Source organism: Fringilla coelebs, assembly GCF_963513975.1.
Source record: "Fringilla coelebs genome assembly, chromosome: 6".
Lineage (NCBI taxonomy): Eukaryota > Metazoa > Chordata > Aves > Passeriformes > Fringillidae > Fringilla > Fringilla coelebs.
Genome location: NC_140034.1, coordinates 35939491 through 35952956, shown reverse-complemented (window position 1 = coordinate 35952956; position 13466 = coordinate 35939491). Strand labels below are relative to the sequence as shown.

Below are 13466 nucleotides of genomic sequence, written 5' to 3'. Positions count from 1 at the left end.
CTGGTAATGAAGCAGTCCTTGCTCCCAGCCTCAGTCAATGTGCAGACTGCACGGATCAAAGCTTGTTTGTGAGGAGCACAGCAATACAATCAGTAATTTTGGAGCCATGACAGCGAGGTGCTCACCAGACCCCAGTCTCCAACGTGCCAGCCAATTTCCTGGATGCAGTTCTCCTTAAGGCAGGGCTGGGTGGCTGATGGCTTTGGCTCCATTAGACAAGCGAAGTCCTGAGCCTGGGAGCCCTGCTGCGTCCTGCAGGTGACAGTCCGGGTCTGCACTCCTTCCCCACAGCTGGCTGAGCACTGCAGAAAGGGGCCCAACAGTCACAAAGAAGCACCTGGTTTCCCCTTGCAGTTCCAGGCTGGGCTCCCTATCATTAGAACAGAGCACCATTTTGAAACTGCCTGAAACAACCAGCTATCATTAAAATAATTTTCTGGGGTGTGAGTTAGCAGAGTAGCTGTTTATCCTGTAGAGGAGACAATAAGGCATGGGGGCATGGGATAGGGTCTGGAAGATCTGGAGCTCCCTGGATGATTTTGGCCTATCCATATACTTACTCTTGATGTCTCCCCAAAGGAGATGTGGAGGATGACTTTAGAAAAATATCAGAAAAATGCCAGACACTGCAAAATACATTGAGAACAAAACATGGTCGAAAATATCTGTAAAACCATGTTATATACATCTAATTAAAACCAATGCAAGGTGAAGAATTTTAGGGAAAGTAAAAGGTTAGGTTCTTCTATTGCTCATGTCTTTTGTTTGAAGACCTTGTGCTCTATTTTTACAGTGTGGAGCTGTGACAACTTCTATACCAGTAACTAGTTTGTGACATTTCCAATGCCCTCTTAAATTCACAGTGGTGTTTCCTGGAATCCAACCTACTTCTACATGAATTACCAAGGTGTCTTACAGAGAACATTAACTTGGGGACAGTCTGAATCACTTCCGATGAGCTTCCCAGCTGAGCTTCAGCCATTCATTTACCAGAGTAACCTTTTAAGTCAGAGTACACAAAACACAGTTGCTTCTGAGAACACTGGAATGAATCACTCAGACATCAGTTTGTAAGAACATGACCCTTGGTGGCTTCCCCAAACAGCACTCTTACTCCACAACCCTAAAGTTCACACCTCACAAGGTGGGGGGAAAGAGGGGGTGGAAGGATTTTCCAGTCTGGTTGACCATACCTCAAAGTTGCATTTGGTGCTGTTGCACAAATCAGACAGGCTAAGTGCAACCACAAGATTGCAAAATCAAGTGTTGCAAGCATGCATGTACTTCTTCTAATAGAGTAAAATTCACTTGTACTTTAGGGACTGAGTAGACATTCTCTTTATTTTCTAAGCCCTTGGAATGTAAGATGTCTTCTAAGAGCTGTCTGGCTGAACTGAGTGTGCAGTTTGAGCTGTTTCCACTCCTGCAGATATAAATGCAAACAAGCATCAAAAATGCACCACGTGGCTGTGTTTGGAGAAGCCCTGTACAGACATCCAGCAAACAGCAGGTCACCAGTATTTCAAGAGTTTTGCTGTCCTGGCTGGTGATGCAAGGCAGCAAAATACATGGAAATAACTAGCACGGGCAGAAGCCATGAGCTCCTGTTTGACAGAGGAGGGCGTGCTACTGCCTGTCCTCAGCTGATGGACAGCAGCTCTCCTGCCAGTGCTCTGCCTACACCAGACCTGGCTCAGAAACCAAGCCAGTGCCAGGTGTGGGGGGTGTCTGATAAAAACACAGATGTGGAGGAAGGATTGGCAGACCAAAGAAGAGAGAATGTGCAATGAGAAGAGCAGAGGTGCAGGGACATGCACAGCTTTGAGGAACAGGGATATGTTCACAGGAGGTCATTGGAGGGCTGCAGGGAGAAGCTCTACACCTCTGCATGCCATCTATCCAGGGACACGTGCTTTTTGTAGTCCCAGAAGAAGAGCCTGGCTCTTTCTCCCTAAGCTTTGGCAGACGCTCCTCCTGGAGGTGCCAGGAGGCCGTTACCTGCCCAGGGGCACTGACCTGGGACCAGGGCCCCGTGCTCCAGGTGGCACACTGCCGGAGGTTGCAGGGCTGGCTGCGGCGCGGTTGCTGGGCGAAGGCCATGCACTCGGCGTCATCCACCACGCCCTGTGCGCTCTGCCCATCAAACGCCACACAGTACACCGAGCGGCTCTGGCTGCCCCCGCCGCAGGTGGCTGAGCAGGGTCCCCACTCCCCCGTTTTCCACCTGCAGGTCACAGAATCAAGCACAAAAAAAAAAAAAAAAAAAAGTAGTAAGCCCAGCCAAACTGCCTGGAGGCACAGTGGAGTCGGTGCTACATCCTTGTAGAAATCAAACAGGGATGTTGTCCCTTTGCAGAACAGAATCAGAGGCGAGTTCCCATTTGGCCAAGCGTACCCAGCTTAATTGGCAATGCAGAGCATTAGTCCTACTTCAGAGACATATCTCCAGCTACAAAACACTTGTTTCTCTGGAAATGCAGAGCTCTCCCAGAAGGGGAAGATCCCTCTCCATGGCTTTTGGTCTCCTGATATCTGCAAAAATGTCATGCCTGGAACAGAACATTGAAAAAAAAAAAAGGAAAGAAAAAGCTCAAAGAAAACAATCCAGATCAGCCAAAAGAAAAACTACCACGAGAGCCTAATCCACACATTACACTCCAGACATTATCAGAAACAGTAAAACCAAGCCAAGTTCTCACTCTGCCCGCAAACCATGCCAGACACTCTCAGAAATGCTTAACTTTTCACTGACGGCCAGCAGAAAGCTGGTTTATTCCTCCCATCAGTCAAATTCTCTAAATGCAGCACACACACAAAAAGCCCACAAAAATGTAAATAGATTTTTTTCCTGTCTTTGGTTGCTGAAGCTGCTGCAGAAATGATACACCCTTGCTAACAAGGGGAATGTGTCCACAAAACAGTCTAGATACTAAAATCTCTGCCCATGGCCACCCGAGCTTCTCAGAGCTAGCTGGGCAGCTCGAACCACACCTTGCATGGCCTGGCTTCAGGGACAATATGATGTTTCATCCCCAAATCCAGGATGCAGTGTTGTCCAAAGACACTGGTTGTAGAGGGGGAGCATCATGGTGACCTGCTTGCCATCTGGTATGTCCCCTTGCAGCCAGGTAAGGCCCAGCCAGGGAATGAAAGCAGTTCATCTTTTCTCCTGCAGCATTCCAGCTACTTCTCTAGCCTGGCTCTTGCCACCCCTTAACCAAGTTTCAGCCAGCCAATTCGCATTCACATCCTAACAGAATTCCACAGTAGACTCTGCCATGGTCAGCTCCTAAAAACACCCTTCTTTATTGCTAAAGATGCACATGTCAACCCAAAACTGAATGGCCTTCACTATAAATTCTTTCCTTTGGAAAGGGAACAAATACATTCAGTAGAAGCCATTTACAATGGTGTGGTTGCAGGGCTTATAACAAATTATTCATCAAGTTTTTTCAAAAGTTCCAATGGGAATAACTTCCCCCCAACTACTGTATTCTGTCTCCTGTAAAGCAAATGTGTGGTTTTGGAAAGGCTGTATCAACCAGGTGGGGTCGCTTACAGCTTCCTTCAATTGCAGATCAAGACTTCTCTGACACTTATTTCCTCTGTCAACCATACGGCTGGAATCCTCATCAGAGGGCAAAAATTGTCAGTCCTAAGCTATTAGCAGCTTGCTGGGGGACAACTGTTTTGCTTTTGATACTTTTAACTTCTCATATCTTAGTGTACATTATTGTATCTCTCACATCCTCGTACTCATCACATCTTACATGCTCTTTTCTGCCTGCTATAGGGCCCATGCCAAAGTTTTAAGAAACTCCAAGTCTTTCTCTATGCCATGCTGGCCAATATTACAATTGCCCAAATGATCATGCTCTCTTTTCCTTTATATTCTTTCCTTTACCTTGACAAGTAAATTTGAAAAAAAGAAAGTCTTCCAGAACTTCTTTACCCTGATTCCAGAGAAAACATGAGAATAAGCAACCAGAAGCTATGAAGAAATCATCCCTTTCTCAGTCCCCTAAGAATCAAGTTACCAGAGGCGCGTGCAGCCACCTAAGCAAAGCTGCCAGCCAGCACCCTCCACCACCATTTTACCTGGCAAGCATCGAAAGCAAAGCAACACCCACTTCTACCACCTGTGCCAAAGAGGAAAGCCCCCACTGATTTCCCAGTTCCACCTAGTGAACTAGGTGGAGAACAGAAGAGAGCAGCTGCCTTCCTGTGCTTTCTGTAACTTCCTTCTTATTACCTCATCATCTGAGAGCTCCATGCACCGCTGTGACTCCAGGCTTGCGGCAGGTAGATGTAAGAAGTCCTTTATATACAGAACAAAGGTTTTAAAGAACTTAAAACAAGTAGCTACAGGCTAACATGTATTCAGAAATGCTCCCAGGTGCCCTCATGTACATGGGTGCTCTCAGAGGCCTCCACTGGTACACAGACACACAGCTAATGCTCATGTTACAGCTTTGGATGCCCAGTAAGAGCCAAGTGAAGACAGATGTAAGGAACAAGGTGGAAATGGCTGGGTGAAGGAGTTTGAAAATGCTGGAGAATTAAATGACTCCAGGATTCATTCCTTCCTAATGGAACAGACACTGGGAATGCAGAAGTGACATAAAATGACACCCGCTCAGACCTTCTACTCTGTAGGCTCTAGCTCAAGAGAAGAAAACCGAGAGAATCTGTTTCATATCTCCTACATGGGCTAGACAACTGTCTTCCACATGCTATTTTGAAAGGCAAATTTAATTGGTCTATAAAATGAACACAGGATGTATTTCTTGTGCACACAGAAATGCTCCTCACTCATCACTGTGTTATCATCCCAATCTTTTGTCTTTGGTTTTCTCTTAGAAGTGAAGCACCTCCTTGGAGGGAACCATGTTGGAGGGCAGAAGTGAGAGGGTCACTTTTTTCTCAGTTCCAAAAGCACTTCAGGAAGAGGTCAGACCCCAGAAGAGGGAAAGAAATTGTACCGTTTTGTCTGGGGACAAGGCTGATGACCACACGTCCGGTTGTTGTCTGGTTGTGGCTTATTCCTGCACATATAGTCCGGATAAATTTCATTGTCTATGGTACAAAACACCAAGCGGGACTGGAAACCTAGGGGACAAGCAAGAGAGTATCTGATCAACACAAGCTACCCAGCACTAGGTTAGCAATACCCTGGGGCTGGCAAGACAAGTTTCTGAAGGCTGTGTAGACTGCACACCTGTCCCAGCCACTCTGGAAAAGAGACAGGGGCAGGTCTCTGTCTCTCGCTCCATGGACAAATGATGTCTTCCCACAATATAGGAGTCTGCTGGCAGAGCAAGGGAGACAGTGCATTTCTGTGTAGCTGAGGGGAACTTTCCTGTTATATGAGGGACTGAGACTCACAAGGGGAGTGCCCTACCTGTAAGTTGCTCATGAAGGAGCCCTCCAAGATGTGTGCAGTGCACAGCAGAACTGGAGGTCTCCTGTTAGACTCAAAAGGTCAGTCTTGTGAGGACTGGATATGGGAGTAAAACTTGCAACTCTTCATGCTTTCTATAGGTTATGAATGCCCAGTCAAAGACAATTTTAGCACCTACAGTCACAATATGGCAAAAGCTGCCAAAATGGCCATTAGGATGGAAGCTCAGAAGAGGTTGATAAGAACTCTATATACTAATCAGCTGGTGAGGGTTTTTTTGTTTAATTGATTGAAGTTTTTTTGTTTGTTTTTCTTTTAAGCTTAAAATCCATAATGTTGCTCATGGAGGAATCTGTAAAGTGAATAGGATGAGTCATCCTAGGAGATCTGACAGTCCTCTTGGTGAGGGGGAATCTTCCAGGCTGTGGCAGAGGAGAATGATGTGATTCACTAATGTAGGCCAGGTCTCTCTGGAGAGGACTTCTCAAGTGGTTGAAAAGACTATGGAGACCTGAAGCAAATCAAAACAAAGGCTATCTGTGAAGATTCTTAACAGGTCCTAGTAATAAGTCTGAGGATTGGGAATGGAAAATAAGAACAAGGCATGGGCCACATGTTGGCGTGGGCCAATCCTGTTGTGACTCCAGGCATAATCCTCCCTTGACAAACCTTAGCAATGCCCTGTGGATCCCTGTGCTTCCTTCCAGCAGGAAACTGCTGGGAAGCTGCTGCAGAGGGCAGCACACTGTCACACTGCCTGCAGGGTGCAAATATAAACCCCACACCAGCTACCAGAGTTCAGGTCCTCTCCCTTACCTCCTCCACATTCAGAGCTGCACTCACTCCAGGAACTGTAGCTCCAGCTGTAACCTGAGGCCTGTCCTTGCAGGGGCAGGTAATACTCATACTGTACCCCGGTGTTTGGCTCCTGGCTGATGAGCTGCAAAAGCATGGGAGGAAATCAGGGAAATTACACTTTTCCTCTTCACAGCATTTCCCCACCATCTCTGAGGATTCCAGGTAACTTGCACCTCTCCCATTCAAGAAGCACTAATTCTCTGCACTGGATTTTCTTCTTGTCTTCTCACATGTTCTGGAGAGCATTATTTTTCAGAGAAGGGTGCATTCATCCCTCTTGGCTTTAGAAGATCCAGCTGCTCCTGTCACAGCAACTACATTTCTTGCCCTACAGCACAGCATAAGAAGCAGTGTCCTGGAGCCTGTCCCTGCCCCAACACCATTTGGTGTTGACTCTTACCTCCCCTGAAGTCAGTGCCCAAAGGAATAGGCAGGCAACCAACATTGCTTATTTCTGGGCAGTAGAACCAGATCAGCAATAAGTGCTATTCCTGTGGTCTAGCTTGAAGGCCCACAGCCTTGTAAGATTCCTGGGGTCCCCATCACGTCTCCAGTTTTTCCCAGCATACTCCCACCATGCAAAGCGAGAGCAGAGTGTCCTTGGGGGAAGGCACAGACTCTCACCTCAATGACAAGGGGTTCTGTGGTGGGACCCCGGGCATGGAGGAGCTCTGGGGCCACATCACCCTCTGAGCCACGGTCATAGTGCAGCACCGTGCTGGCCACCTGCAGCGCCCGGCTGAAGTCAATCGTCCAGTGCCCATTCAGGTAATACTCTCCTCGCACGTTCTTGACAGCTGGACAAACCCACATGCCAGAGAGAGGATCATAAGAACTCCGCAAGTTTGCTCCTGTTTCCACTCAATACTGTCTCACAAGGAAATGAGAGTGACCGCCATCGTCCATCAATGCTGTCCTTCCTGTATGGCTTTTTTTAGCAGAAGCTGCTAAACCACATTCAAACAGTGGTTCTTGCCAGCTTTGCTGCAGATCAAGCACTTTTACTGAACAGCCAAATGCCTCCAGCATATTCCTGCCCTGCCTCTGCATTCCCCACTGTTAGTTGCTGGAGCACAATCAATGTCAGCCTCTGTCCTTCTTACCATTAAGATGTGGAATTCACACTCCACTTACTTTACACCACTATCAGATACTCTATTCAGAAAGCAAGATGTGTGCTGAATCTAGTTTTCTACAAAGGAAAACATGACCAGACTGATTTGTCCTAAGCACTCAGTGATGGAACACTCAGAAAGCAGAGGAGTATTTGCTTTCTCCACTGGAATTTCCTCAGCCCTGCCCAGAAATCTAGGCAAGGCCCTTTCTCCCTCCTTTTTTCCCCTCTGCAGAATGACCAGAGTTTGAGGCTGTACAAATGCTCCAAAGAAATCTATGGAGAAAAGAAGCCCACACCAAAATTCTAGATGGCAGGAGTAGGTAGTGTTTGCATTCACCAAACAGAACTCACAGCAAAATTTGGCTAGATTTCTTGTAAGTTACAGGCGGGAAGTCTCAATGTGAACAGCAAGATCTCCACAGGACAGAAAACGAAGTAAATGTGAAGCCCAGAGTTGTGCATTACTCACATTTCAAGGATACTCAATATCCTGATATCCAGTTTTTCACTCTGCCATATCAAGCCCTCAAGGTAAACCCATAACTTAAAACCAGATTTTAGCATAATGGCTGGAATCCAAATGGAGTGATACACAGATTTTGACCTCAATCATACCTAGGAAGTTCCTGCTGGGCTTAACCTCCTTAATTTGGATGCTTGTGGCTCCCACAGGGATAATAAAGATTTGATTGTAACCTGGAAAAAAAAAGGGGGATTATTAAATGTCTGACTGTGGGTGCCATACAGCCATTCCTCTGTGCCAAAGATGCTCATGGCTTCATTCATGCCTGAACAACTAGATGAGCTTTTTGATGGTGACATGAAGCATTTCCATTATCACTTTAACTGCATGCTGAATAATCTCACCCTACATTATCCACAGACCAGTCCACATGTAAAAAATTCCAATGACACCTCAGAAAAGTCCATTTGCTACATTTTGAAATCTTTGGAATTTCAGCAAGAATCATACTGGAGTTCAACACAAGTGCAGAAGATGCAGTCCCATTTCTAGCCCTGCACACATCCTGGTGGGGCTATCAAAACACTGGACAGCCTCATGAAGGTGGTGTGTTGTGATGTTATTATGGTGCATTTATAGCACCTGCTGGAGAGGGAGTGGGGAAAGACATCAGCATCATGGCAAGTACTCCAGTGTGGACACAGAATAACAAGGTGATTCCCAGGATAAGGCCAAGAATACCTTTTCTGGTGCTAAGGCCACACACTGTACAGATATTTCAAGTGAACATCCAAGCATGCCTATAACAATCATGTGAGCAGGTGTCCCCACCAGCCCTTGTAGCAGATGATTTTTGGTTTAACTCTCTCCTTCTCACCTGCCCAGACCACCTAGGATCAGCTGTACCTTTGGGGAGGCTGGCCACATCAAAAGTGCCCTTCACACCATAGCAGGTGCTGCCATCTCCTCCACACTGCAGGCACTTGTCCTCCTTCTTGGCAGATTCCAGCATATTATCACAGCCAACAGCCTGTCAGAGCACAGGAGCATTAATAGGAATAAACTGTAATGACAGAGGGGGAGAAGAAGGGCAAATGCTGGACAGATCTATTGAGAGAGCCTGAATCCAGGGAGATTCCCAGAAAGTCAGGACAGGGCAGAGAAAACAACAAAGCTGTTATCTACTGTTTCACAGCCAGAGCCAGATAAATGCTATCCAGATGTTTCTCAGCACCTTGAAACTGAGTGATCCACCTTTTCTGATGCTATGATGAAAGGTCCAGTAGAACAAATGGAGACAACAGAAAGACTGACAGACCCAATGATGAATGAAGTACTGAGATGACTAACCCGACAAACTCCCTCTACGCAGATATCTCGCTTGCCAGGTTCACAGGTAGTCCCATCTACCACTGCTTCCTTGTGCCTGTAGTAGAAGTTTTCTCCCTTGGGAATACAGTTTAACTCACACTTATTAGGTGCTGGCAGGAGAGAAAAAAGAAACATTATACAATAGCTTGATACTGCATGAGGAGCCTAGTTCTAGATCACAGGAGCAGAAACAGAGGTGTCTACTGATAATAAGTGGCAGATATTGAATGTATTTCTGGGTCACAAACTGATGGAGGTTGGAAAAATACTCTAGTAAAATCTCACTGTACAAAAATATTTCCTCAGGGAACATTGGTCTAAGTGGATATTTGGTTGGTACAGGGAGTACAGGGCTTTCTAGAACGAGAACAAGTGCTGATACAGAACTGTTATTTTTACAAGCCACAAAAACCCCTTTTAAATCTATCTTAAAATCCCTCATAATTTGTTAACCAACTGTGAATGACACCATATCAAAGCTCAGAGCAAGGACCCCTGGTTCCCACACCTGCCTTCTGAGCTGGTTCCTCAAGAAAGCACAGGCTGGTGAAAGGGATGTCATATTTTCTGAAGCACTCATTAATTACATGCATTTGCTTCTCTTGTGCCCTGCTAATATTCTTTTGACAATATTGGAAAATATTGGAGTAATATAGGAAATTCCAACATTTCCAATATTGGACAATATTGGAAAATACTTTTGACAATATTGGAAAATATTTTGACAATATTGGAAAATACAGCAGAACTTCTGCCCTGCTAATACTTTGGAACCTAGGAGTAACCAGTTCCAGATTTCCTTGAGCAATGTTTCTGAAGGAATGGCTGTTACAAGAAACAAGTACATATTGCTGCAATGCTGTCTCCTGGCCCACACATCCAGTGTCTTCAGGAAAGCAATGCTTTGTTTCTGGCAAAAGGAGTTTTTTCCATGCCAACTCCTGCCCCCCACTCCAACTAAGGAAGTACCCTGCAAGGATACTACAGTAAAAAACATTACAATCACTTCAAAACATATTGTTGATAGGTAGTGATGAAGTGTAACCCCACATGCTTATCATTACCTCCATAATATGGAAGCCACTTATATTTCTTGCCTTGGAATTCTGTCCCATCAAACTCCGCACACTGCTCTGCCCGGAAATCCCGGGAACCTTCTGGGCAGTTCTGTTTGGAAAATAAAGTGTTTGTATTGGAGCATTATTAAAAAGGAGGAAAATAAAATAAAGCATTCAATAAAAATGCCCCTTCAAACTGGGGCATAATTTCAATATACTTTTGAATGGATACTGTTATTGAGCTGAATCCACTAGTGACATCAGAGAAACAGGAGCTAATCATCACATCTTATTTCTGAACAAGAATGATGTTTGTCTGGGGAAAAGGAGCAACAGGCAAGAAAAATTAAAACCAGAGCACCATACCTGAACATTACATGACCGATAGCTTTGTGTTGGTCCAACACAACTGGAAGGACCTTCTGTCCTGGAAAACAGAAAAAATATACATGGGGGTCTCTGGAAGATACACATGCAAAAAGTCATCTCAGGGCAGATGTTACAAATCACCTTCACACCTCACAGAGTTCCCTGAAAAAGCAAAATACCTAAAATGCATTTCTTCACCACTAAAGCAAGCTGGCATTTTCTAGTGGCATTTTATGCTATGGATTATGTTCTGGCATGAATGAGACGCACAACATGAACAACTGCAGTACAGCTCTTCAGAGTCACGTTTCAACTAAATAATGGAAGCTGAGATTTTAGTCCATTGTCCACCATCAAAGGGTCCAGTCATCCATACAAGAAAGAGAAACATGTTATGAGCAGCACAAGGATAGTGGCCAATTCAGAATATCTTTGTGCATCATTTATCTTGATTTTTTTTTTGTGCACAATACGTCCCTTATTAGGAAGAGTGAAACATGCCTATGGAAAGTGTGCAATATCCTTAGTCCAGTCAAATGACCCCAGCTAAGAATTATGGAGAGTAACAGTCATGGAGAAAATCAATCTAAAAAGCTAATCAATGCCTAATACCTCAGTGTTCCTAAAACGGGGAGACGGGCCTCCAGGGATTCTGGCAGGTATAAATCATAATGGGCAGCCTTCAAAAGAGACCTTTCTTTATTCTCTGTGGGAAGCAGCAGCATCATAACTCCAGCTTCTTCTATTACAAAACCTCCTCTCATTTCTTTGAACAGAGAGGCGCTGTTTTTTTTTAGGATATTATTGAGAGTCTGGCTTTTTTTTCCTCCTTTGGTTTGTTGCCATCCACAACAGGATCTCTGAGGTCCATCATTCCCAACAGGTGCAGTACCAGTCATCATCCTCATTAGGATGCAGTTAACCCAGCTGCAAATGAGGTGGCATAGCGCTAACACTGCTTGAGCCAAATTCACTCTTCTGTTTCTTCTGGGGCAATTTACCATCTTGGGAATCATAAACCTGAGGAAACCTCAGCGCTGCCACCAGCTCTCAGGAGAGAAACCGACTGCTCTGGCCTGTTCTCCGTCTCCCTCAGGGCTTGCCACACTAGACCTGATTAAGCAGCTGCTACCACGCCAATCCCCTGATTGCACAGCCTCAGATCTCACAGAGAGACTGCTGTGCTCTATGAAAGGAGCCAAATCAAGCATGTGTGGAAGAGGGCACTACTCAAAACAGCAGTGACAAGACTTCATCTCAAAGTGGACTCATTCCCCTGGGATCAAACACTAAGTCTTTTTTTTCTGGAAGTATATTGGAACATAACTGCAGGAGCTCAGTAACAGTACAACACATTTAAAGAAAAGAAAGAAAGAAAGAAAAAAAAAAAGAGGTTAGCCCTCACCTTTGGGAATAGCAGCGCCGCTGCCGAAAGCTGACTCCACCGCCGCAGCTCCGACTGCACTTGCTCCATTCACCCCAGCTCCCCCAGACATCAACCTGCCTTTTCATCTGGCGGCCCTGGAAATAAAAAACCCACAGACATAGCAAAAAGACATGGCAATACAGGAAAAAAAAAAAAAGAAGAAAATGAAGCAGAGATCCTATGTGTTCTCTTGCAAAAAAGGCTGTCTTGCTGTGCTGTATTCCTAACATGAAAAGTGGCACACTATACTACATCAGAAAGATCAGGTGTCTAGTATCTAGGAGTATTAGCTTGCTGAAGCCATATAGCACATCCAGCTTCATAATCTCTCTTAACTGCTACTGTTTGCCTATTCACAGAATTTCAGCACTTTTGAATAACGATCTAAAGGAAGATAACATCTTCCTCTCAGCAAGGCAGCAAAGGCAAATCATTATTACAGGGACTCTGAGCACTGCCACTCCACACCAGATCAATAGAGCCACTTAAACCCAAATCCTTGGCTCTAAGTCCAGTACTTAAAAGAAGTAAAGGAAGCAGAAAGAAAAAGCCCAGAACACACTTTTTACTGCAACAGAATTCCATATATGGAGCTTTATTCACCTTACCCAACTGTGTCCAATGACAATGTCAAGGTCTGGGCCATCATTAGCAAAAAGCTTATTAATTTTGTATTTAGAAAGTCAGATACTGACATTAAGAGAAATAACCATGATAATATAGACAAAAATTTACAAGTGTGATGGAACTAATCAAAATACATTATATTGGAAATGTATGAAATATCATATTTTCAGAAAAAAAGGCCTTCTGCAGCTGATGGGATCCACATACAGCAGGACATGTGTGGTTAGTGGGAAGAATGGCAATATCTTAAGGAAAAAAGTAATATTTGCAAGATGCAGTAGGATTAATTCTGCTTGAAAAAAGAAGGTAAGTGCAGGGTTAGCTGGTGAGTGACACTGTAAAAACAGGGTTTGCTGGGCAGCTGCAAACTGTAGGGCAGTTTATGTATACAATTGTACCACTGAGAAGGTAGTGCAGGCCATTGGGGCACTGAGACGTTTGCTGTAGTGAAGAGTGGGCAGGCAGAGAAAAAAATGGTAGAAAATTATTGTGATGTGATCTAACTCGCCTCCACACACAAACATCCAAACCTCTGCTAGAAATAGGAGCTAGTCTAATAAATCATCCAGTGAGCCCAACTCAGGCAAGATGTATGGGTTAATCCTCCCTAGTCATTTAGACAGGTTTTATAGTTTTCCACACATACTCTCTGCCTTACTGTATGTCCAAGTTAGTCTTGTTTCTTTACTTCACCCTCTTTTAAGGAAATAATTCCCTGCTGCTGGCAGAGCAACAGTCAGAAATATTAGCCAATCATATCTATGCATTTACAACCA

The 13466-nt window shown here is 44.8% G+C and overlaps 1 protein-coding gene across 1 annotated transcript in view; it reads right to left on the bottom strand.

Moving 5' to 3' along the window:
• The window catches only part of PAPLN (papilin, proteoglycan like sulfated glycoprotein), a 49201-nt gene that overhangs the window by 17278 nt on the left and 18457 nt on the right, over positions 1-13466 (bottom strand). The window contains exons 3-13 of the mRNA XM_084208346.1: positions 12043-12158; positions 10635-10695; positions 10275-10377; positions 9190-9320; positions 8746-8869; positions 7992-8072; positions 6884-7056; positions 6218-6341; positions 4983-5109; positions 2017-2224; positions 126-302 (exon numbers count right to left, since the gene is read on the bottom strand). Coding sequence (XP_084064472.1) covers positions 126-302; positions 2017-2224; positions 4983-5109; positions 6218-6341; positions 6884-7056; positions 7992-8072; positions 8746-8869; positions 9190-9320; positions 10275-10377; positions 10635-10695; positions 12043-12158 — 1425 coding nt within the window. The remainder of the gene's footprint in view (positions 1-125; positions 303-2016; positions 2225-4982; positions 5110-6217; positions 6342-6883; positions 7057-7991; positions 8073-8745; positions 8870-9189; positions 9321-10274; positions 10378-10634; positions 10696-12042; positions 12159-13466) is intronic.